Source organism: Orcinus orca, chromosome 2 (assembly GCF_937001465.1).
Source record: "Orcinus orca chromosome 2, mOrcOrc1.1, whole genome shotgun sequence".
Lineage (NCBI taxonomy): Eukaryota > Metazoa > Chordata > Mammalia > Artiodactyla > Delphinidae > Orcinus > Orcinus orca.
Genome location: NC_064560.1, coordinates 84,608,072 through 84,633,449, shown reverse-complemented (window position 1 = coordinate 84,633,449; position 25,378 = coordinate 84,608,072). Strand labels below are relative to the sequence as shown.

At 42.3% G+C, this 25,378-nt stretch overlaps 1 protein-coding gene across 3 annotated transcripts in view; it reads right to left on the bottom strand.

Annotated features, from left to right (window-relative positions):
- Positions 1-25,378, bottom strand: part of LOC117203841 (taste receptor cell protein 1) — a 70,505-nt gene that overhangs the window by 44,929 nt on the left and 198 nt on the right. For 2 of the 3 annotated variants that reach the window (XM_049706761.1, XM_049706764.1), the window contains exon 2: positions 22,275-22,388. Coding sequence is in view for 1 of the 3 variants with exons in the window: in XM_049706765.1 (XP_049562722.1) it covers positions 22,275-22,382 (108 nt within the window). In the remaining 2 variants the exon portion in view is untranslated. Of the gene's footprint in view, positions 1-22,274; positions 22,389-25,207; positions 25,357-25,378 lie in introns of those variants that run through there. The other variant, XM_049706765.1, reaches the window with a different exon arrangement.

Here is a 25,378-nt window from a genome sequence, read left to right as displayed (position 1 = left end):
TATATCCACAAAAATGGTCCTTCAAAAGGGAGGGAGAGGGAGTTCCCTGGTGGTCTAGTGGTTAGGATTCTGGGCTTTCACTACCGTGGCCCAGGTTCAATTCCTGGTTGGGGAACTGAGATCCTGCAAGCTGTGCAGCACAGCAGAAAAAAGAGAGAGAGAAAAAAAAGGGAGGGACAAATCATGACAATCCCAGATAAACAAAAGCTGAGGGAGTTTGTGACTGCTAGACCTGGCTTGCTCAAGAAATGCTCAAGAGAGTCCTGCAAAGTGAAATGAAAAGACACTAGACAGTAACTCAAAGCCATAGGGATAAATAAAGATCACAATATAAGTAAATATATAGGCAATTATAAAACCTAGTATTATTGTAACAGTGGTTTGCAACTGCACTTCTTGTTTTGTACAAGATTTAAGAGACTAATGTATTTAAAAGAATTATTAGCTTTTTGTTTTGGGGCACACAATGTACACAGATGTCATTTTGTGACAACAACCAAAAGAGGTAGGGACAGAGCTGTAAAAGAAAAGAGATTTTGGGCTTCCCTGGTGGCGCAGTGTTTAAGAATCCACCTGCCAATGCAGGGAACACGGGTTCAAGCCCTGGTCTGGGAAGATCCCACATGCTGCGGAGCAACTAAGTCCATGCACCACGACTACTGAGCCTGCACTCTAGAGGTTGTGCTCAGCAACAAGAGAAGCCACTGCAGTGAGAAGCCTGCATACCACAAGGAAGAGTAGCCCCCACTTGCCACAACTAGAGAAAGCCCGCACACAGCAATGAAGACCCAGCACAGCCAAAAATAAATAAAATAATAAATAATTTTTTTAAAAAACAGAGATTTTGCATGTTATTGAGGTTAACCTTGTACAAATTCAAGTTAGAGTGTTATAACTTTATGATGTTAAATATAATCCCCATGGTAGTCACAAAGAAAATAGCTAAAGTATATACACAAAAGGAAATGAGAAAGGAATTTAAACATTTCGCTCCAAAATTTGACTAAAGAACAAAAGACAGGAATTCAGGAAATGAGGGACAAAAAGGCTTAGGGCATATAGAAAACAAATAACACAATAACAGAAATAAGTCCCTCCTTATCAGTAATTACTTTAAATGTAAGTAGATTAAATTCTCCAATGAAAAGACAGATTGGAAGATTGGGAAAAAAACACATGGCCCAATTATACAAGGGACTCACTTGAAATTCAAAGACACAAACAGGTTGAAAGTAAAAAGATAGAAAAAGATATTCTGTGCAAATAGTAAACAAAAGAGAGCAGGACTGGCTATACAAATATCAGACAACATAGACTTTAAATAAAACAAGTTTACAAGAAGCAAAGAAGGACATTATATGTTAATAAAACATTCAATACAGCAAAAAGATATAACAATTATAAAAATTTATGGGACTTCCCTGGTGGTCCAGGGATTAAGAATCTGCCTCCCAATGCAAGGGACACGGGTTCGATCTCTGGTCAGGGAACTAAGATCCCACATGCTGTGGGGCAACTAAGTCCATGCACTGCAATTACTGAGCCCATGCATCACAACTAGAGAGCCCACGCGCTGCAACTACTGAGCCTGCGTGCTGTAGAGCCTGTGCGCCACAACAAGAGAGATGCCTGTGCACCACAATGAAGAGCCCACGTGCCACAACTAAGACCCAATGCAGCCAAAAATAAATAAATAAATATTAAAAAAAATAAAAAACAAGAAAAATGGACTTCCCTGGCAATCCAGCGGTTAAGACTCCAAGCTTCCACTGGAACTAAGATCCCACATGCCATGCAGCCAGAAAAAAAAACAAACAAGAAAGATCTCAAATCAATAACCTAACTTTACAACGTAAGAAACTAGAAAAAGAACAAACTAAATAGAAGGAAGGAAAGGAAGGAAAAGAAAAGGAAAGAAAAGAAAAATAAAGATGGAGCAGAAATAACTGAAATACATTAGTTCCAGGTCTGGAGTTTTGCCCAAGATCACAGAATTCAGCAGGTGATATAATTAGGACCAGAATCTAATTTCAACTAGATTTTTTTCTAGGGAAAAATATATTTTTTAACTTTTTATTTTATATTGGAGTATAGTTGATTAACAATGTTTTGATAGTTTCAGGTGTACAGCAAAGTGATTCAGTTATACATATACTTGTATCTATTCTTTTTCAAATTCTTTTCCCATGTAGGTTGCTACGTAATATTGAGCAGAGCTCCCTGTGCTATACAGTAGGTCTTTGTTGGTTATCCATTTTAAATATAGCAGCGTGTACGTGTCAATCCCAAACTCCCTAACTATCCCTTCCCCCGACCCTTCCCTGCTGTTAAAATAACTGAAATACAGATTAGAAAAACAATAGAGAAAAATCGATGAAACTAAAAAGTTGATTCCTCAAAATAATCAACAAAATTGACAAACCTTTAGCTAGTGGACCAAGAAAAAAAGACTCAAATTACTAAAATTGGAAATGAAAGTGGTGACATTACTAATTCTGCAGAAATAAAAAAGATTATAAAACTATTATGAAAAATTGTATGCCAAAAAATTGGATAACCTAGATGAAATGGAAAATTTCCTAGAAACACAAAACCTACCAAGATTAAATCATTAAGAAATAGAAAATCTGAACAGACCTACAACTAGTAAGGGGATTGAATCAGGAATCAAAAATCTAACAACAAAGAAAAGCCTTGGACCTGATGGATTCACTGGTGAATGCTCCCAAACATGTAAAGAAGAAGTAATGCCAATCTTAAACTTTTCCAAAAAATTGAACAGGAGGGATACTTCCTAACTCATTCTGAGGCCAGCACTACCCTGATACAAAAGACACTATAAAAAACCACAGACCCAGAAGTGGAATTGCTTGTGAACACTGATGCAAAAATCCTCAACAAGGGGTTTCCCTGGTGGCGCAGTGGATAAGAATCAGCCTGCCAATGCAGGGGACATGGGTTCGAGCCCTGGTCCAGGAAGATCCCACATGCCGTGAAGCAACTAAGCCCGTGCACCGCAACTACTGAGCCTGTGCTCTAGAGCCTGCGAGCCACAACTACTAAAGCCCGCGAGCCACAACTACTGAAGCCTGTGTGCCTAGAGCCTGTGCTCTGCAACAAAAGAAGCCACCGCAATGAGAAGCCCACACACCGTAACGAAGAGTGGCAAGCCCGTGCGCAGCAACTAAGACCCAGCGCATCCAAGAATAAGAAATAAATAAAATAAACAAATTTATTTTAAAAAAATCCTCAACAAAACACTAGCAAACAGAATTCAGCAGCATACTGAAAGAATTATACACTAAGACCACAAAGGATTTACTCATGGAATGCAAGGATCATTCAACATATAAAATCAATCAATAAGCCACATCAACAGAATGAAGGGAGAAAAACCACACGATCATCTTAATTGATGCAAAAATAAACAGAAAACATAAAAGCATTAGACAAAGTTCAAACATGCTTTCATAATAGAAACACTTAAGAAAATGGGAATAGAGGGAAAGTATTTACACATAACAAAAGCCATATATGAAAAACCCACAGCAAACATAATACTCAATGGTAAGAGACTAAAAGCTTTTCCTGTAAGAATAAGGCAAGGATGCCCACTTTCACCAATTCTACTCAACATAGTACTAGAAGTTCTAGGCAGAGCAATTTGACAAGAAAAAAAAATAAAAGGCATCTAAGTTGGAAAGGAAGAAGTACCATTATCTCTCTTTGCAAATAATCTTATAAGTTGAAAATCCTAAAGCTTCCACCAAAAAACCCTGTTAGAACTAATAAACGAATTCAGCAAAGTAGCAGGATACTAAGTCAATGCATAAAATCAGTTGCATTTCTATACGCAATGTGCAATCTGAAAAGAAAATTATAAAAGCAATTCCATTTACAGTAGCATCAAAAAGAATAAAATACTTAGAACTCGATTTAACCAAGGAGGTGAAAGACTTGTACAATGAAACATACAAAACACAGCTGAAAGAAATTAAAGAGATATAAATAAATAAAAACACATCCCATATTCATGGATTGGAAGACTTCGTATTGTTAAAATGTCAATACTACCCAAAGTGATCTACAGATTCAATGCAATCCCTATCAAAATTTCAATGACTTTTTTTTGCAGAGATAGAAAAACCCATCCTAAAATTCGTAAGGAATCTCAAGGAACCCCAAATAACCAAGACAATCTTGAAAAAGAAGAACAAAGTTGGAGGATTCACACTCTGATTTCAAAACCTACTATAAAGCTACAGTAATCAAAACAGGGTAGTACTGGCATAAAGACAGACATATAGACTACTGGAATAGAATAGAAAACCCAGAAATAAATCCTTTCACATATGGTAAAATGATTTTTAACATGGGAGCCAAGACTATTCAATGGGGAAAAGACAGTCTTTTCAACAAATAGTGCTGGGAAAATTCATATGCAAAAAAAATTCATATGCAAAAAATGAAGTTAGCTAAAAATGGATCAAGGACATAAATGTAAGACCTAAAACAATAAACTCTTAGAAGACAACATAGAAGTTTCACAACATTGGATTTGGCAATGATTTCTTAGATATAACACCAAAGGTACAAGTAACAAAAGAAAAAATAGACAAGTTGAACTTCATGAAAATTAAAAGTGTCAGAGGACACTATCCACAAAATAAAAAGGCAAACCACAGAATGGGAGAAAATATTTGCAAATCATACATGTGATGAGGGATTAATATCCAGAATACATAGAAAACTCCCAAAACGCAACAACAACAACAAAAAAAACAGCCGGATTTGGAAATGGGCAAAGGAATTGAATAGACATTTCTCCAGAGAACATATACAACTGGCCAACAAGCATATGAAACATGCTCAACCTCACTAATCATTAGTGAAACACAAATCAAAACTATAATGAGATACTACCTCACACCCATTAGGATGGCTATTATTAAAAAATATATACAGGGGCTTCCCTGGTGGCGCAGTGATTGACAGTCCACCTGCCGATGCAGGGGACACAGGTTCTTGCCCCAGTCCGGGAAGATCCCACATGCCGCAGAGCGGCTGGGCCCGTGAGCCATGGCTGCTGAGCCTGCGCGTCCGGAGCCTGTGCTCCGCAACGGGAGAGGCCACAACAGTGAGAGGCCCGCGTACTGCAAAAAAAAAAAAAAAAATACAAGTGTTGGCAAGGATGTGGAGAATTTTTTTTATTGAAGTATAGTTGATTTATAAAGTTGTGTTAGTTTCTTTTTTTATAAATTTATTTATTTATTTATGGCTGCATTGGGTCTTCATTGCTGTGCACGGGCTTTCTCTAGTTGCGGCAAGCAGCTTCCCATTGCTGTGGCTTCTCTTGCTGCAGAGCACAGGCTCTAGGTGTGTGGGCTCAGTAGTTGTGGCTCATAGGCTCTAGAGCTCAGGCTCAGTAGTTGTGGCACATGGGCTTAGTTGCTCCATAGCATGTGGGATCTTCCTGACCAGGGCTCAAATCCCTGCATTGACAGGTGGATTCTTAACCACTGCACCACAAGGGAAGTCCCAAAGTCGTGTTAGTTTCTGCTGTACAGCAAAGTGATTCACTTATACATGCATATATATTCTTTTTCATATTCTTTTCCATTATGGCTTATTACAGGATATTGAATATCATTCCCTACAGTAGGGAACAGTATAGTAGTGCTATACAGTGTTGTTTATCTATTTAATATATAGTAGTTTGTATCTGCTAATACCAAACTCCTAATTTATCCCTACCCCACTTTGTCCCCTTTGGTAATCATGTTTGTTTTCTATGCCTGTGAGTCTGTTTCTGTTTTGTTAAATAAGTTCATTTGTATCATATTTTACATTCCACAGATAAGTGATATCATATGACATTTGTCTTTCTGACTTACTTCATTTAGTATGATAATCTCTAGGGCTATCCATGTTGCTGCAAATGGCATTATTTCATTCCTTTTTTATGGCTGAGTAGTATTCCATAGTATATATATACTGCATCTTCTTTATCCGTTCATCTGTTGATGGACATTTAGGTTGCTTCCATGTCTTGGCTATTGTAAATAGTGCTGCTATGAACACTGGCGTGCATGTATCTTTTTGAATTAGAGTTTTCTCTGGATATAGGCCCAGGAGTGGGATTGATGGATCATATGGCAACTCTTTTTTTAGTTTTTTAAGGAACCTCCATACTGTTTTCCATAGTGGCTACACCAGTTTACATTCCCACCAACAATGTAGGAGAGTTCCCTTTTAGGATGTGAAGAATTTGGAGCCCTTGTGCACTGTTGGTGGGAATGTAAAATGGTACAGCCACTGTGGAAAATAGTATGGTGGTTCCTCAAAATATTAAAAATAGAATTACCACATGACTCAGCAATTCTACTTCTGGGTATATACACAAAAGAATTTAAAGCAGGTTCTCAAAGAGATATTCATACACCCATGTGAATAATGCTGCTATTAAACAATAGCTAAAATGTGAAAGCAACCTAAGTGTCCATTGACAGATGGATAAATAAGAAAAATTGGTATATGCATACAGTGGAATATTATTCAGCCTTAAAAAGGAAGGAAAGAAAGACGGTGGAAGAGTAAGAAGCGGAGATCACCTTCCTCCCCACAAATACATCAGAAGTACATCTACATGAGGAACAACTCCCACAGAACACCTACTGAATGCTGGCAGAAGACCTCAGACCTCCCAAAAGGCAAGAAACTTCCCATGCACCTGAGTACAGCAAAAGAAAAGAGAAAAAACAGAGACAAATAAAATAGGAACGGGACCTGCACCAGTGGGAGGGAGACGTGAAGGAGGAAAGGTTTCCACACACCAGAAGCCCCTTCGCGGGCGGAGACAGTGGGTGGCGGAGCGGGGAAGCTTCGGAGCCACAGAGGAGAGTGCAGCAACAGGGGTGCGGATGGCAAAGCGGAGAGATTCCCGCACAGAGGATCGGTGCTGACCAGCACTCACCAGCCCGAGAGGTTTGTCTGCTCACTTGCCGGGACAGGTTGGGGCTGGGAGCTGAGGCTCCGGCTTCGGAGGTCAGACCCCAGGGAGAGGACTGGGGTTGGCTGCGTGAACACAGCCTGAAGGGGGCTAGTGCGCCACGGCTAACCGGGAGTATGTCCGGGAAAAGGTCTGGAACAGCCAAAGAGGCAAGAGACTTTTCCTCGCCTCTTTGTTTCACAGTGCACGAGGAGAGGGGATTAATAGCACAGCCTAAACGAGCTCCAGAGACGGGCGCGAGCTGCGGCTATCAGCGCGGACACCAGAGACAGGCATGAGACGCTAAGGCTGCTGCTGCCGCCACCAAGAAGCCTGTGTGCGAGCACAGGTCACTATCTACACCTCCCCTCCCGGGAGCCTGTGCAGCCTGCCACTGCCAGGGTCCCGGGATCCAGGGACAACTTCACCGGGAGAACGCACGGCACGCCTCAGGCTGGTGCAACGTCACACCAGCCTCTGCTGCCACAGGCTCGCCCCGCAACCATACCCCTCCTCCCCCCGGCCTGAGTGAGCCAGAGCCCCCGAATCAGCTGCTCCTTTAACCCCGTCCTGTCTGAGTGGGGAACAGATGCCCTCAGGCGACCTACACGCAGAGGTGGGGCCAAATCCAAAGCTGAACCCCAGGAGCTGTGCGAACAAAGAAGAGAAAGGGAAACCTCTCCCAGCAGCCTCAGGAGCAGGGGATTAAATCCCCGCAATCAACTTGATGTACCCTGCATCTCTGGAATACCTGAATAGACAACGAATCATCCCAAAACTCAGGCGGTGGACTTTGGGAGCAAATATATATATATTCTTTTCCTTTTTCTCTTTTTCTGTGTGGATGACAGGGTCTTGGTGCCATGGCCGGGTGTCAGGACTGTGCCTCTGAGGTGGGAGAGCCGAGTTCAGGACACTGGCCCACTAGACACCTCCCAGCTCCATGTAATATAAAACAGCAAAAATCTCCCAGAGATCTCCATCTCAAGGTCACGACCCAGCTCCACTCAACGACCAGCAAACTACAGTGCTGGACACCCTATTCCAAACAACTAGCAAGACAGGAACACAACCCCACCCATTAGCAGAGAGGTTCCCTAAAATCATGATAAGGTCACAGACACCCCAAAACACACGACCAGACACGGACCTGCCCACCAGAAAGACAAGATACAGCCTCATCCACCAGAACACAGGCACTAGTCCCCTCCACCAGGAAGCCTACACAACCCACTGAAACAACCTTAGCCACTGGGGTCACCAAAGACAACAGGAACTACGAACCTGCAGTCTGCAAAAAGGAGCCCCCAAACACAGTAAGGTAAGCAAAATGAGAAGACAGAGAAACACACAGCAGATGAAGGAGCAAGATAAAAACCCACCAGACCTAACAAATGAAGAGGAAATAGGCAGTCTACCTGAAAAAGAATTCAGAATAATGATAGTAAAGATGATCCAAAATCTTGGAAATAGAATGGAGAAAGTACAAGAAACATTTAGCAAGGACCTAGAAGAACTAAAGAGTAAACAAATGGTGATGAACAACACAATAAATGAAACTAAAAATACTCTAGAAGGAATCAATAGCAGAATAACTGAGGCAGAAGAACGGATAAATGACCTGGAAGATAAAATAGTGGAAATAACTACCGCAGAGCAGAATAAAGAAAAAAGAATGAAAAGAATTGAGGACAGTCTCAGAGACCTCTGGGACAACATTAAACACACCAACATTCGAATTATAGGGGTCCCAGAAGAAGAAGAGAAAAAGAAACGGACTGAGAAAATATTTGAAGAGATTATAGTTGAAAACTTCCCTAATATGCGAAAGGAAATAGTTAATCAAGTCCAGGAAGAGCAGAGAGTCCCATACAGGATAAATCCAAGGAGAAACATGCCAAGACACATACTAATCAAATTATCAAAAATTAAATACAAAGAAAAAATATTAAAAGCAGCAAGGGAAAAAAAACAAATAACACAGAAGGGAATCCCCATAAGGTTAACAGCTGATCTTTCAGCAGAAACTCTGCAAGCCAGGCGGGAGTGGCAGGACATACTTAAAATGATGAAAGGGAAAAACCTACAACCAAGATTACTCTACCCAGCAAGGATCTCATTCAGATTCAATGGAGAAATTAAAACCTTTACGGATAAGCAAAAGCTAAAAGAATTCAGCACCACCAAACCAGCTTTACAACAAATGCTAAAGGAACTTCTCTAGGCAGGAAACACAAGAGAAGGAAAAGACCTACAATAAAAAAACCCAAAACAATTAAGAAAATGGTAATAGGAACATACATATCGATAACTACCTTAAATATAAATGGATTAAATGCTCCAAGGAAAAGACATAGACTGGCTGAATGGATATAAAAACAAGTCCCGTATATATGCTGTCTACAAGAGACCCACTTCAGACCTAGGGACACATACAGACTGAAAGTGAGGGGATGGAAAAAGATATTCCATGCAAATGGAAACCAAAAGAAAGCTGGAGTAGCAATTCTCGTAACAGACAAAATAGACTTTAAAACAAAGACTATTATAAGAGACAAAGAAGGACACTACATAATGATCAAGGGATCAGTCCAAGAAGAAGATATAACAATTGTAAATATTTATGCACCCAACATAGGAGCACCTCAATACATAAGGCAAATGCTAACAGCCATAAAAGGGGAAATCAATAGTAACACAATCATAGTAGGGGACTTTAACACCCCACTTTCACCAATGGGCAGATCATCCAAAATGAAAATAAATAAGGAAACACAAGCTTTAAATGATACATTAAACAAGATGGACTTACTTGATATTTATAGGACATTACATCCAAAAAAAACCAGAATACACTTTCTTCTCAAGTGCTCATGGAACATTCTCCAGGATAGATCATATCTTGGGCCACAAATCAAGCCTTGGTAAATTTAAGAAAATTGAAATCATATCAAGTATCTTTTCTGACCACAATGCTATGAGACTAGATATCAATTACAGGAAAAAATCTGTAAAAAATACAAACACATGGAGGCTAAACAATACATTACTTAATAACGAAGATATCACTGAAGAAGTCAAAGAGGGAATCAAAAAATACCTAGAAACAAATGACAATGAAAACACGACAACCCAAAACCTATGGGATGCAGCAAAAGCAGTTCTAAGAGGGAAGTTTATAGCAATACAATCCTACCTTAAGAAACAAGAAACATCTCAAATAAACAACCTAACCTTACACCTAAAGCAATTAGAGAAAGAAGGACAAAAAAATCCCAAAGTTAGCAGAAGGAAAGAAATCATAAAGATGAGATCAGAAATAAATGAAAAACAAATGAAGGAAACAATAGCAAAGACCAATAAAACTTAAAGCTGGTTCTTTGAGAAGATAAACAAAATTGCTAAACCATTAGCCAGACGCACTGAGAAAAAAAGGGAGAAGACTCAAATCAATAGAGTTAGAAATGAAAAAGGAGAAGTAACAACTGACACTGCAGAAATACAAAGGATCATGAGAGATCACTACAAGCAACTATATGACAATAAAATGGACAACCTGGAAGAAATAGGCGAATTCTTAGAAAAGCACAACCTTCCGAGACTGAACCAGGAAGAAGTAGAAAATATAAACAGACGAATCACAAGCACTGAAATTGAAACTGTGATTAAAAATCTTCCAACAAGCAAAAGCCCAGGACCAGATGGCTTCACAGGTGAATTCTATCAAACATTTAGAGAAGAGCTAACACCTAACCTTCTCAAACTCTTCCAAAATATAGCAGAGGGAGGAACACTCCCAAACTCATTCTACGAGACCACCATCACCCTGATACCAAAACCAGACAAAGATGTCACAAAGAAAGAAAACTACAGGCCAATATCACTGATGAACATAGAGGCAAAAATCCTCAACAAAATACTAGTAAACAGAATCCAACAGCACATTAAAAGGATCGTACACCATGATCAAGTGGGTTTTAACCCAGGAATGCAAGGATTCTTCAATATACGCAAATCAATGTGAAACACCATATTAACAAACTGAAGAATAAAAACCATATGATCATCTCAATAGATGCAGAAAAAGCTTTCAACAAAATTCAACACCCATTTATGATAAAAACCCTCCAGAAAATAGGCATAGAGGGAACTTACCTTAACATAATAAAGGCCATATATGACAAACCCACAGCCAACATCATCCTCAATGGTGAAAAACTGAAACCATTTCCTCTAAGATCAGGAAAAAGACAAGGTTGCCCACTCTCACCACTATTATTCAACATAGTTTTGGAAGTTTTAGCCACAGGTATCATATAAGAAAAAGAAATAAAAAGAATCCAAATTGGAAAAGAAGAAGTAACCCTGTCACTGTTTGCAGATGACATGATACTATACATACAGAATCCTAAACATGCTACCAGAAAACTAGAGCTAATCAATGAATTCAGAAAAGTAGCAGGATACAAAATTAATGGACAGAAATCTCTTGCATTCCTATATACTAAAGATGAAAAATCTGAAAGAGAAATTAAGGAAACACTCCCATTTAACACTGCAACAAAAAGAATAAAATACCTAGGAATAAACCTACCTAAGGTGGGCTTCCCTGGTGGCGCAGTGGTTGAGAGTCTGCCTGCCGATGCAGGGGACACGGGTTCGTGCCCTGGTCTGGGAAGATCCCACATGCCGCGGAGCAGCTGGTCCTGTGAGCCATGGCCGCTGAGCCTGCACGACCGGAGCCTGTGCTCCACAACGGGAAAGGCCACAACAGTGAGAGGCCCCCGTACCGCAAAAACAAACAAACAAAAACCTACCTAAGGAGACAAAAGACCTGTATGCAGAAAACTATAAGACACTGATGAAAGAAATTAAAGATGATACAAACAGGTGGAGAGATATACCATGTTCTTGGACTGGAAGACTCAACATTGTGAAAATAACTATACTACCCAAAGCAAGCTACAGATTCAATGCAATCCCTATCAAACTACCACTGGCATTTTTCATAGAACTAGAACAAAAATTTTCACAATTTGTATGGAAACACAAAAGACCCCGAATAGCCAAAGCAATCTTGAGAAAAAAAACAGAGCTGGAGGAATCAGGCTCCCTGACTTCAGACTGTACTACAAAGCTACAGTAATCAAGACAATATGGTACTGGCACAAAAACAGAAATATAGATCAATGGAACAGGATAGAAAGCCCAGAGATAAACCCACGCACATATGGTCACCTTATTTTTGATAAAGGAGGCAAGAATGAGAAAAGACAGTCTCTTCCATAAGTGGTGCTGGGAAAACTGGACAGCTACATGTAAAAGAATGAAATTAGAACACCTGCTAACACCATACACAAAAATAAACTCCAAATGGATTAAAGACCTAAATGTAAGGCCAGACACTATAAAACTCTTAGAGGAAAACATAGGCAGAACACTCTATGACATAAATCACACCAAGATCCTTTGTGACCCAACTCCTAGAGAAATGGAGATAAAAACAAAAATAAACAAAGAGAACCTAATGAAACTTAATAGCTTTTTCACAGCAAAGGAAAACCATAAACAAGACAAAAAGACAAACCACAGAATGGGAGAAAATATTTACAAAGGAAGCAACGGACAAAGGATTAATCTCCAAAATTTACAAGCAGCTCATGCAGCTCAATATAAAAAAAAACCAAACACCCCAATCCAAAAATGGGCAGAAGACCTAAACAGACATTTCTCCAAAGAAGACATACAGATTGTCAACAAACACATGAAAGGACGCTCAACATCACTAATCATTAGAGAAATTCAAATCAAAACTACAATAAGATATCACCTCACACCAGTCAGAATGGCCATCATCAAAAAATCTACAAACAATAAATGCTGCAGAGGGTGTGGAGAAAAGGGAACACTCTTGCACTGTTGGTGGGAATGTAAATTGATACAGCCACTTTGGAGAACAGTATGGAGGTTCCTTAAAAAACTAAAAATAGAACTACCATATGACCCAGCAATCCCACTACTGGGCATATACCCTGAGAAAACCATAATTCAAAAAGAGTCATGGGCTTTCCTGGTGGCGCAGTGGTTGGGAGTCCGCCTGCCAATGCAGGGGACACGGGTTCGTGCTCCGGTCCGGGAGGATCCCACATGTCGCGGAGCGGCTGGGCCCGTGAGCCATGGCTGCTGGGCCTGCGCGTCCGGAGCCTGTGCTCCGCAACGGGAGAGGTCACAGCAGTGAGAGGCCCGCGTGCCGCAAAAACAAAAACAAAAACAAAAAGAGTCATGTACCATAATGTTCATTGCAGTTCTATTTACAATAGCCAGGACATGGAAGCAACCTAAGTGTCCATCGAGAGATGAATGGATAAAGAAGACGTGGCACATATATACAATGGAATATTATTGAGCCAAAAAAGAAACGAAATTGAGTTACTTGTAGTGAGGTGAATGGACCTAGAGTCTGTCACACAGAGTGAAGTAAGTCAGAAAGAGAAAACCACATACCATATGCTAACACATAAATATGGAATCTAAAAAAAAAAAAAATGGTCATGAAGAATCTAGGGGCAGGACAGGAATAAAGATGTAGACCTACTAGAGAATGCACTTGAGGACACGGGGAGGGGGAAGGGTAAGGTGGAACAAAGTGAGAGAGTGGCATGTACATATATACGCTACCAAATGTAAAACCGATAGCTAGTGGGAAGCAGCCGCATAGCACAGAGAGATCAGCTCAGTGCTTTGTGACCACCTAGAGGGGTGGGATAGGGAGGGTGGGAGGGAGGTAGATGCAAGAGGGAAGAGATATGGGGATATATGTACATGTATAGCTGATTCACTTTGTTATAAAGCAGAAACTAACACACCATTGTAAAGCAATTATACTCCAATAAAGATGTTAAAAAAAAAGGAAGGAAATTCTGCAATATGCTACAATGTGGGTGAAACTTGAGGACATTATGCTAAGTGAAATAAGCCAGTCACAAAAAGGCAAATACTGTATGATTCCACTTACATGAGGTACTTACATAATAGGGAAAACAAATCTGACTCCATATTGGATCTGTTTCTTTTACTTTGTAAAAGTTTCTTTCACTTTGTGTTCTATTGCTTTTGCTACAAGTTAATCACTAAAGGGATGTTGCCTATAGCTTAAAGTATACATAATGGCGCATCACGGGGAACCCTGCCTCCCATGCAATGAGCATTAAGCTAAAATACCTTTGTTTATCTCACAGAAAACATTCTGATCAGACTCACCTGTGAATGGCTGCAGTAAAGAAGCCATTCCCCTCAGGCACCTGGCCAGAATCAGGAAATATCTGCAACAACTCATCACCCTTTTACTTTACCTCCTCACCTCTCCCTCTTCATTCTGTGAAAGAAACTAGCGTCCAAATCTGGGTAAGATGGTTCTTTGGGACACTAGTCCGTCATCTTCTCAGTCTGCTGGCTTTCCAAATAAAGTCACTATTCCTTGCCCCAACAACCTGTCTCTTGATTTACTGACCTGTCGTGCAGCAAGCAGCACAAGCTTGGACTCGGCAACACTTAGAGTAGTAAAAATTATAAAGACAGAAAGTAGAATGGTGGTTGATAGGGGCTGGGGGAAGGGGAGAATGGGGAGATTTTGTTTAATGGGTAGAGAGTTTGTTTTGTAAGATGAACAGGGTCATGGGGATGGATGCTGATGATGGGTGCACAACAACGTGATGGTATTTAATACCACAGAATTATATACTTTAAAAATGGGTAAATGGTAAATTTTATGTTTCTGTATTTTACCACAATGAAAAAGAATTTTCCCTTCTCAACTCTTATATTTGGTAACCCTAGAGTTTGTTTAAGAAAGGCAGAAAGGGGCTTCCCTGGTGGTGCAGTGGTTGAGAGTACACCTGCCGATGCAGGGGACACGGGTTCGTGCCCCGGTCAGGGAAGATCCCACATGCCGCGGAGCGGCTGGGCCTGTGAGCCATGGCCGCTGAGCCTGCGCATATGGAGCCTGTGCTCCGCAACGGGAGAGGCCACAACAGTGAGAGGCCCGCGTATTGCAAAAAAAAAAAAAAAAAAGAAAGAAAGGACTTCCCGGTGGCGCAGTGGTTAAGAATCCATCTGCCAATGCAGGGGACACGGGTTTGAGCCCTGGTTCCAGGAAGATCCCACATGCCGTGGAGCACCTAAGCCTGTGCTACACAACTACTGAGCCTGCGCTCTAGAGCCCATGAGCCACAACTACTGAAGCCTTCGTGCCACAACTATGAAAGCCCGCGTGCCTAGAGCCCGTGCTCTGCAACAAGAGAAGCCACCACAATGAGAAGCCCGCACACCGCAACAAAGAGTAACCCCCGCTCACTGCAACTAGAGAAAGCCTCATGCAGCAACGAAGACTCAATGCAGCCAAAAATAAATTAATTAATTAATTTTAAAAAAAAGAAAGGCAAAAAAAAAACTTGATTCTTTCCCTTACCAGGTTTAGAATAAAAGTTGAATCATTAACATCCTCCAAAGATGATCAACTTATGTCTTCTAAACAAATAGAACGACAGGCTTGACCTAGATAACTATCAACTCAGAGCTCTCATAGCTTAACACAGTTGATGTGTTTCAATTCATTGCAGCTCTTTTTGATGCTTGAAATATTATATTTTGTCCAGTGAGAGGCTCTTCAAAGACAGGATTTAAAGAAACCCTCTTCTCCTGCCCCTGGAAAGTAGAATAGGCAGAAAATCAGACGCAGAATTGAATCATAAGGATGGCAGAACTGCAAAGGAGGCTGCATGATCAACCGTAATTGATCTCCTATCCTAAATGCAGGGTCCCTGATAGAAAAGTAATGGGATCCAGGTACCTGGTATGGGAAAATTTGAATGGATATACTCGAGAACCTTGAACCTCCAGTTTTCCCTGAACGTGCTAGGCTAGAAGCAGCCCCCCACCCCAAACCCTTAAAAGCAGAACAGCCTCCTGCTGCCTGGAGACTAGGTGAAGAACTTCCCTGAGGTGGGTACCTTACAGAATGATAAAGTGTGCCCTTCTCATTGCTGCCCCACATTGCCACCAGACCAATAACTAGGGTCAGTCATCATCACAGCCCAAGATCACAAGTACAGTCCTGCTCTGGGCGAAACAGTTTATTCACCAAAAGAGTTGCAGGAGCTAATATATACTGGAAGAATTTGGGAGAGGAGGTATAAGAGAAGACAAGGGTGTTGGGCCAAGAGTTGAATAAAAGGTTGTATACATGAGGATTTATTGACCTGGGAGCACTCTCCCATGACTAAGAATTTAATGCCCTGTCAACAACACCTGGAGCTCTAACATGCTGCTGGAATGGCTCCTTGAAGCCCGGACATGACATTTGCTGCAGTAAATTAGGTGGAGATCATATAACTACTTTCCCAAAGAATCAAGGAAGGACATTCCCAGAAACTGACATGAGGGCCTCAAAGGCTATGCTTTGGGAGTAAGGAAGATTCCCTAGGCATAAGGAAAAAATGGGAAAAGACACACCCTAACAAAACCTAAAACCAAGCCTTGACATACATGGTCAAGTTAATCCATTAGTAATTTAATTGCTGGCCAGAACAAAACTCAGCACTATTTAGAGTACAATAACACAATCCAAATCTCTACAATGTATGTTCAATGTCCAGCATATAAAAAAATATTTATGGGACTTCCTTGGTGGCGCAGTGATTAAGACCCCATGCTCCCAATGCAGGGGGCCCAGGTTCAATCCCTGGTCAGGGAAGTAGATCCCACATGCATGCTGCAACTAAGAGTTCACATGCTACAATTAAGGAGCTGGCGAACCACAACTAAGGAGCCCACATGCTGCAACTAAGGAGCCCAAGTGCTGTAACTAAGACCCGGCGCAACCACTATAAAACAAACAAATAAATAAATAAATAAAATTTACTAGACATGTGAAGCAGCAAGAAAATGTATCCTAAGATTAAGAGAAAAGCCAGTCCACACAAGCAGATTCATAAATGGCTGAGATATTAGAATTAGGAGACAAGGGCATAGAAAAATAATCACATTAAACACATTTAAGAATTTAGAGGAATAATTTATTTTAGCTTAAGTATGTCCCAAATAATGCATGGGACACAGTTATACTAAAAAAAAATATTCCTTGTTTATTAGAATTCTAAATTTCACTGTGCATTCTGTATTTTACCTAGCAACCCTACCCCAATGCCAAGCAGGAGAAGAGTTCAAAGCCCCAGCCTCCTGCAGGTGGCCTGCTGGGGGGCAATTGTACATTGGATGGATTTGAGATGCTCAGTCATTTACTATGTCAATTTTTGCCAGACCTGTGTACTGCTGATTTTTTTTTACTTAATATTTTCATTTAAATCAATTCTTTTTCATTTTTTAACTTATTTGAAATCATTACAGATTCAGCGATTTCGAAGATATTGCAACGAGGTTCTGTGTACCCTTCACTCTGTTTCCTCCAATGGTTACATATAAGTATAGTCCAATATCAAAACAATACCAAATGTATAGTTCTATGTCATTTTATCACATGTAGATTCGTGTAACCACCTATGATCAAGATTCAGAACTATTCCATCAATACATAGAGCTCCCCCTGCTACTGGTTTGTAGTCACACCTTACCTTCCACCCTCCCACCATCCCTATCCCCTGGCAACCACTGATCTGCTTTCCATCTCTATAATTTTGTCATTTCAAGACTGCTATATAAACGGAATCATATGCTATTGACCTTTTGAGATTGGCTTTTTTTTCTATTCAGCACAATACCCTTGAGACCCATCCAAGTTGTTGCCTGTATCAATAGCTTCTCCCTATTTATTGCTGAATAGTGTGAAAATAAAGGGAAATCTCACTAAAAATGGAGTCAGAAGGCCAGAAGGGGGAGCTCTTGTGCAGTACCACTCCATGTCAATTACAGGAAGAATTGTTAATTACAGACCCCAACAGGAAAAGATGTACATTGCATCTTCTACAAGACATTGACTACCTCCCCAACTCAGCCAAACAGAAACCACCATCACCCTGAACTCTCACTTTTCTCCAACGGACTTTCATTCAGAACAAACCCTCTTAACTTCCTCCTTTTACTCTATAATATTCCTCTCCTTTGTTTGTTGGACTGGCTTATGACTTTTGCTGTAGCTTGCTTATCCAGAATTGCAATTCCTCTGCCATTTCCAAACAAACTCATTTTTGCTAGTAAAATAACTTTATTTCTAAGGTCAACAATAGTAGTTTGCAGTATGGATATAAAACAGTTTGCTTCACCATCATTCGAGGGATATTGGGCTGTTTCCAGTTTGGGGCTCTTACAAATAAATCTGCCATGAACAATCATATATAGGGTTTTGTGCAGGCATAAGTTTTTATCTTTCTGTGATAAATAACCAGGAGTACAATTGCTAGGTCATATTAGGTATATGTTTAGTTTTTAAAAGAAACTGTCAAACTATTTCCCAGAGTGTTTGTACCATTTTATATTCCTATCAGCAACATATGAGAGATCCAGTTTCATATGTATTGATATTGTCACTACTTTTTAGTTCACTACTTTTTAGTTCAGCTGTTCTAATAAGTATGTAGTGTTCTCTTACCATGGTCTGAATTTGCATTTCCCTAATGGTTAGTGATGTTGAACATCTACTCATTTTTAAAACCTAAACAAATGTATTTAAAAAGGCAATTTGCAGATATTTGGTCAAACATTTTTCTGGGTGTTTCTGTGAGAGTGTTTTGGGGTGAGGTTAACATTTAAATCAATAGTCTGAGTAAAGCCCTCCCTAATACGGGTGGGTCGGGGTGGGCTGGGGTTGGAAGCAGGGAGGGCTCATCCAACCCACTGAAGGCCTGATAACAGAAAGGATGATCCTCCCCCAGAAAGAGAGAATTCCTCCTGCCTGACTGCCTTCAAGCTGGGACACCGACTTTTTCCTGCCATCAGACTCAAACTGAAACCTCAGCTCTTCCTTGGTCTGAAGCCTGCCATCCTCATATTGGAACAACACCATCACATCACCTGGGTCTCCAACTTGCTGACTCACTCTGTAGATCTTGGGACTTGTCAGCCTCCATAATCTTGTGAACCAATTCCTTATAATAAATCTATTTTTATTATATTTTATCATATAAAAAAATAATAAAAAGGCAATTTGGTAAGTGATTATCAAAGTGTGATCCCTGAACCAGCAGCAGCAACACCACCTGGGAACTTGTTAGAAATGCACATTATCAGGCTCCACCTCAGATCTACTGAATCAGAAACTCTGGGGAGGGAATTCCCTGGCAGTACAGTGGTTAGGACTCAGCGCTTTCACTACCGAGGGCCCGGGTTTGATCCCTGGTTGGGAAGCTAAGATCCCGCAAGCCACACAGCACGGCCAAAACAAACAAAAAACAACAAGTGTGGTTTAATAAGCTCTTCAAGTGGAAAATCGGTATCATTTACTACAAATAGAAGGTAACTATAAAACTGAATGCATTTGCATGCCACCTAAAATCATCTTGTGTACCACCAGGTTCACACACCACATTTCGGGCAGGGCCCATTCATTACTCAACTCTGGGCACGCCATTCACACAGATTATGACAAGAATACCCCTCCTCCTCCCCCTGGAGCTGTGCAGTGCACAGCCTGCCCAGCTTTAGGTGGCAGCTCTGACTTTCAGACACTGATCCAGTACTACCCACACCCTTAATTTGACCAAGAAAATCGAGGCTCTGAGGAGGGCAGAGACTTACCCAAGGTCACCCAGCAGCCTGGTTAGGCTCCTCTTCCAGTGCTCTCACCGCTGCTGGAACCCAGGGCAGGATCCGCACAATTCCTGGCCTATTCAAAGCCTGCCACTAGTCACCACTGAGTGAAAAATTAGGTTCCAAAACAGAATATAGGGTAGGATACTATTTTATAAAGCTTATTTTCACATTTGCTAAAAGGAAAAACGCTATTCTTCCACACTGAATACTCTGACATCAAACGTGTGGGTTTCTCCCCACACCAACCAATTCTCCAGCTGAGTGTCCTACAATTCAATTCAGTTCTGACACTGTCTACCAGAAGATAGCATCAGACCACACAGGATAAGGCTCAGTCCCACAAGACTGCCCCTTACTTCAGACACCAATCGCCAAGTAGTCGGTCCCCCGGTCGGTCCAACTTGACTGCAAATCAGGGTCCTCACCACCCCTTCCTTGGGTTAGATAATTTACTACAACAGCTCACAGAAGCTAGGCAAACACTTACGCTCACCAATTTACTATATAATAAAGGATATGTAAATCCTTTCGCGAGGATCCATTGGAGGGCAAGTCTGGTGCCAGCACCCACGGTAATTCCAGCTGTAATCCTGCCAGTAGCATATGCTTGTCTCAAAGATTAAGCCATGCATGTCTAAGTACGCACGGCTGGTACAGTGAAACTGCGAATGGCTCATTAAAGGATATGATAAAGGACACAGATAAACAGCCAGATGAAGAGACACATAGGGCAAAGGCTGAGGGGGTCCCGAGCACAGGAGCTTCTGTCCCCGTGGAGTTGGGGTGTGGTTCAAAGATCATTATAGAGGCTTCATCATGTAGGCAGAATCAACAGTTAATTCACTCTGCAGCCCCTCTCCAAGCTTCTAATCATGGCTTGGTCTTCCTGGCGACCAGCCCCCATCCTGGAGCTACCCAGGAGCCCACCCAGAGTCACCTCTTTAGAACAAAAGCGGCTCCTATTGCCCAGGAAACTCCAAGGGATTTAGGAGCTCTGTGTCAGGAACCCACGGTGAAGACCAAATGTACATTTCTTACTGGGTCAGAGTTGCGTATGCATGGGAAAAAAGTCAGAAAGGGCTGTTAGAGTAGTTATTTGGGGAGAGAAGGGGTTTACTGATTTTTGTTTGTTTAACTTCTATTTTGTGATTTTTATTGCAATAATGTTTAGTTATATAATTAAAATGTACCAACTATCATTTTGAAAAATCAACATGAAACCATTACCTGTGATCCAGCCAGGGCCTGCCGTTGGCAGGGTCAGGAAGCCTTCCAGATAGAGCAGGGCCTGTCCCCACCCCAGTTTCAAAAGCTGGGCTCTGCCTGGACACCCTTGCCCTATGGTCGCCCACACCCCTTCCACATTCACACCTACCATCACCTCCTGTGAATGAGGCCTTCCTCTTCTCAACCCTGGGTGCCCATACAATCAGAAGACATATGAGTCTGCCTGTCTGTCTGTCTCTAAACAGAGAGGGAAGGGACTTCCCTGGTGGTCCAGTGGTTAAGCCTCCACGCTCCCAATGCGGGGGGCCTGGGTTCATTCCCTGGTCAGGGGACCAGATCCCGCATGCTGCAACAAAAAGTCCCATGCGCCACAACTAAGACCCGGCACAGTCAAATAAATAAATATTAAAAAAAATAAAACAACCAACAGAGTTGGGGGAACTCCTCAGGGTGGGCACCCTGCTTGACCTATCACCCCAGAGCCTGACATAGAGAAAGAGACAGTGAGTATTTGGTAAATGAGTGAATGAAGGTGGAACTAATCCCAAAGAAGGTGATTTCCTAAGACCTTTCTCCAACAGGTGCGACCAGTTCCCCTTTCAGCAGCCTCCTGGACAGGGAACCTAGTGTGAGGAGTAGCGGGTACAAAGCCCAATGTTTGTTGGCTTTTTAAAAATTATTTATTTATTTTTGGCTGCATCGGGTCTTCGTTGCTGCGCGCAGCCTTTCTCTAGTTGCGGTGAGCGGGGGCTACTCTTCGTTGCGGTGCACGGGCTTCTCATTGGGTGGCTTCTCTTGTTGCAGAGCATGGGCTCCAGGCGCGTGGGCTTCAGTAGTTGTGGCTCACGGGCTCTAGAGCGCAGGCTCAGTAGTTGTGGCGCATGGGCTTAGTTGCTCCGCGTCATGTGGGATCTTCCCGGACCAGGGCTCGAACCTATGTTCCCTGAACTGGCAGGCGGATTCTTAACCATTTCGCCACCAGGGAAGTCCCCAAAGCCCAATGTTTTCTGAAGCCTGGGGAGGCAGACCGGATGGACACAGGGCTTGAGGTGGGGTCTGGGTGGGGGCAGAGCTGCTGCAGGGCCGCTAGGAGGTTGCCAGTCTCACGGAGGTCAGTCCTTGGGTCCCCCCCTTGCCCGCAGCTGTGGCTGTACTGTGCGGTGTGGGAAGTCCTGGCTGAGGGTGAAGATGCACAGGGACTTGTCTGGGACTGGCCCCCTGGTCCAGCCCGAGGAACTGACCCTGGACCATGGGCCTGCACCCCCAGCCCCTCAGACCCCCTCAAGGAGACACTCACCTCCGCTGTGGGGCTGCACGAGTGTGGCAGGCAAGAGAGAAAGGTGAGGGCCTGGGCATTTGAAGCCAAAAAATCACATCCTGGCCAGAGGCTGGACCGGACTCCCATGATGATCTGTGGGGCAAAAGGATAGGGTCTTCAACTAGCCCAGGGTCCCAGGGCTCCGGTCAGGGCTCTCCCCTTATGGGCTCAGTAACTTGGGCTGACCCTCCCAGCGCTGACCTGGGGCTTTCTCTCAGGCAGGGAGGAGGTCAGACAGATGAGGCCTGGGCTCCCCTGCTTGCCTCCACCTCCTTACGAAGCCTTCCTCTCTCCACCTGTGAGGTGTGTGGGGCTGGGACGAGCAGGCGCTCACCTGTGGACCGCTGACTCCTCTGCACCAGGTGGGCCTGGAGAGCCTGGTCTACATACAGTGCTCCAGCACATTCCACTAGCCACCGACCACCTTTTAATTCTTTGTTACTGGGGACCGTCCTACACCTTGTAGGATGTTTAGCAGTATCCCTGGCTTCTGCCCTCTGCCCTCTGGACGTCAGCAACACTCCCTAGTTGTGACAACTAAGAGTATCTCCAGACATTGCCAAATATCCCCCCGGAATACAAAATCACCCCCAGTTGAGAACCCCTGGCCTTAACACCTCTAGGACAATGTTGGGTCACAATGAGAGTGCGTTACTGATTCTGACTTTAACAGGAATACGTCTAGTATTAAAATATACACTAGTGGGACTTCCCTGGTGGTCCAGTGGCTAAGACTTCCTAATGCAGGGGGCCCTGGTTCGGTCCCCGGTCAGGGAACTAGATCCCATATGCTGCAACTGAAGATCCCGCACGTGGCAAGGAAGATCCCATTGTGCCGCAACTAAGACCTTGCGCAGCTAAATAAATAAAATATTTAAAAACATATACACTAGTATCTGTATACTCCTGTCCAGGACTAGTACACAAGTATACTCTATCAAAGTTTAATTTGAAAAAATGAAAAACGTGACTTTCATACAAGTGAAGGAATGCATGTCAAATATTTTATTCAATTAATGAGGGAACAGTAAGATGGTAAAGCTAACTCGAAGAACATTCTGAGAAGTATTTCTAGTGCACTGGCAAAGGCACTTTGAAGTGTGTGCTAAGTTAGAGACAAAACCTGCTAATTTCCCATGGGGCAATAAAACTCTAATCTTTGGGGTTAACTTTTCTATTGGACAGAAATCTGTGAGTTAACATAATTTCTCAGGTACATTTTCCTACATGAGTGGTTTTCAAAGTGTAGTCCCCAAACTGGAAATCTCAGCACACCTGGAACTTGTTGGAAATGCAGATTTTCAAGTCCCACCCGAGACCTATTTAATTAAAAACTCTGGGGGTGGGGCCCAACACTGTTTTAACAAGCCCAGCAGATGATCCTGATACGCTGTAAAGTCCGAGAACCACTGCCCTAAATAGGCAAATCATCTTTATTTGTGAAACAAATCTGTGAGCCAATGCTCCGGTATGACATTAAAAGGACAGGCCACCCACCTTTTTGCCTTATTTCCAAATTTAAATAATATGTCCCTTTGATGTTTGCGGTTTTGTTTTGCAAATACTCTATCAACTTAAGGCAGTTTTCATCTATTACTATTTTTTTTCTTTTTAATAAAAAAAAATGGTTTCCCAAATGTATCAGTTCTTTTCTTTAACCTACTGAGATGATGAAATACAAATGGAACTATTCTTATACTCTTAAAATTTTTTATTGATATGGTGTATTGTAACACACTCTTGACTTCAACATGATGATGTTTATGATTTTTAGAAAGCTCTTTATAAGTGAGATCAATTTTAGCAGGAATTAGCGTTCCATCTCTTTCTATTTAGGGAGCAGTTTAATTGCCATAGGCTCCATCTGTACTTTGAAAGCCTGCAACAATAAAACAAGCAGGGCCTAGTGTATGGGTGAGGGGCATGGAATTGAAGACAGATCTCAAACTGTTCAATTTCTTCTTTGGTTATTAGTCTATTCTCTAGTGTATTTTTGTTGTTGCTATTTTGGGTTTTTTTGTTTTTTCCTCTTCAAGTGAACATGGGAAACTTAGTTTTCCTAGACAAGCCATTAGCTCAAACTCACAAGTAAGCAGACTAATGCAATTTAAAGCAACCTATTTTTCTCCCATTAAGTTGGGAAAAATTAAGACAAACATCCGATGTTGGTGAAGCTGCAAAACAGTTCTCCTGAGGGTGTCAACTGTTCCAGGCCTTTTTGCTAGGCACCTTAAGGGATTCATCAAAATGAAATAAAATACCTAGGCACTTGAAGGAGATATCTGGGGTACTGGTAATGTTTCCTTATTTGGGTGCTGGTTACATGGGGTGTATGGTTTATGAAAATTCATTAAGGGGCTTCCTTGGTGGTGCAGTGGTTAAGAATCCGCCTGCCAATGCAGGGGACACGGGTTCCATCCCTGGTCCGGGAAGATTCCACATGCCGCGGAGCAGCTCTGCACGTGCGCCACACTACTGAGCCTGCGCTCTAGAGCCCGCAAGCCACAACTACTGAGCCCACGAGGCACAACTACTGAAGCCCGCGTGCCTAGAGCCTGTGCTCTGGAGCAAGAGAAGCCATCGCAATGAGAAGCCCGCGCACCACAACAAAGAGTAGACCCTACTCGCCGCAACTAGAGAAAGCCCGCGCACAGCAACGGAAGACCCAACGCAGCCAATAAATAATTAATTAAAAAAAGAAAATTCATTAAGCTCTGTGTTTACACTACGTACAATTTCCTGTATGTGCATTCTATTCCAATAAATTTTTAAAATACGTCTTTTGCCACAGCCCACAGCTGTATGTAATGGCATTGCTTACTGACGCAAAACACGGAGACGACCTGAAATACCCCGGCAGAACGGAAGGCTCCCGCTCCCTTAAGGAGAACAAATTAAACGGTTTCTACTACCTCTTCCTACTGCTTTGGTTCTGTTCTCAGTTAACCTGGGGGTTGGCGCTGGCCCTTTCCAGGGAAAGGTTCTGGGGACTGAGAAAGGGACCCGGTATTCCGCCCCAACAGCTCGGAGCTGGCCGACTTGCTCCCGCCCCGATCCGAGGAGGCCTCCGCCCCCGCGCCCCA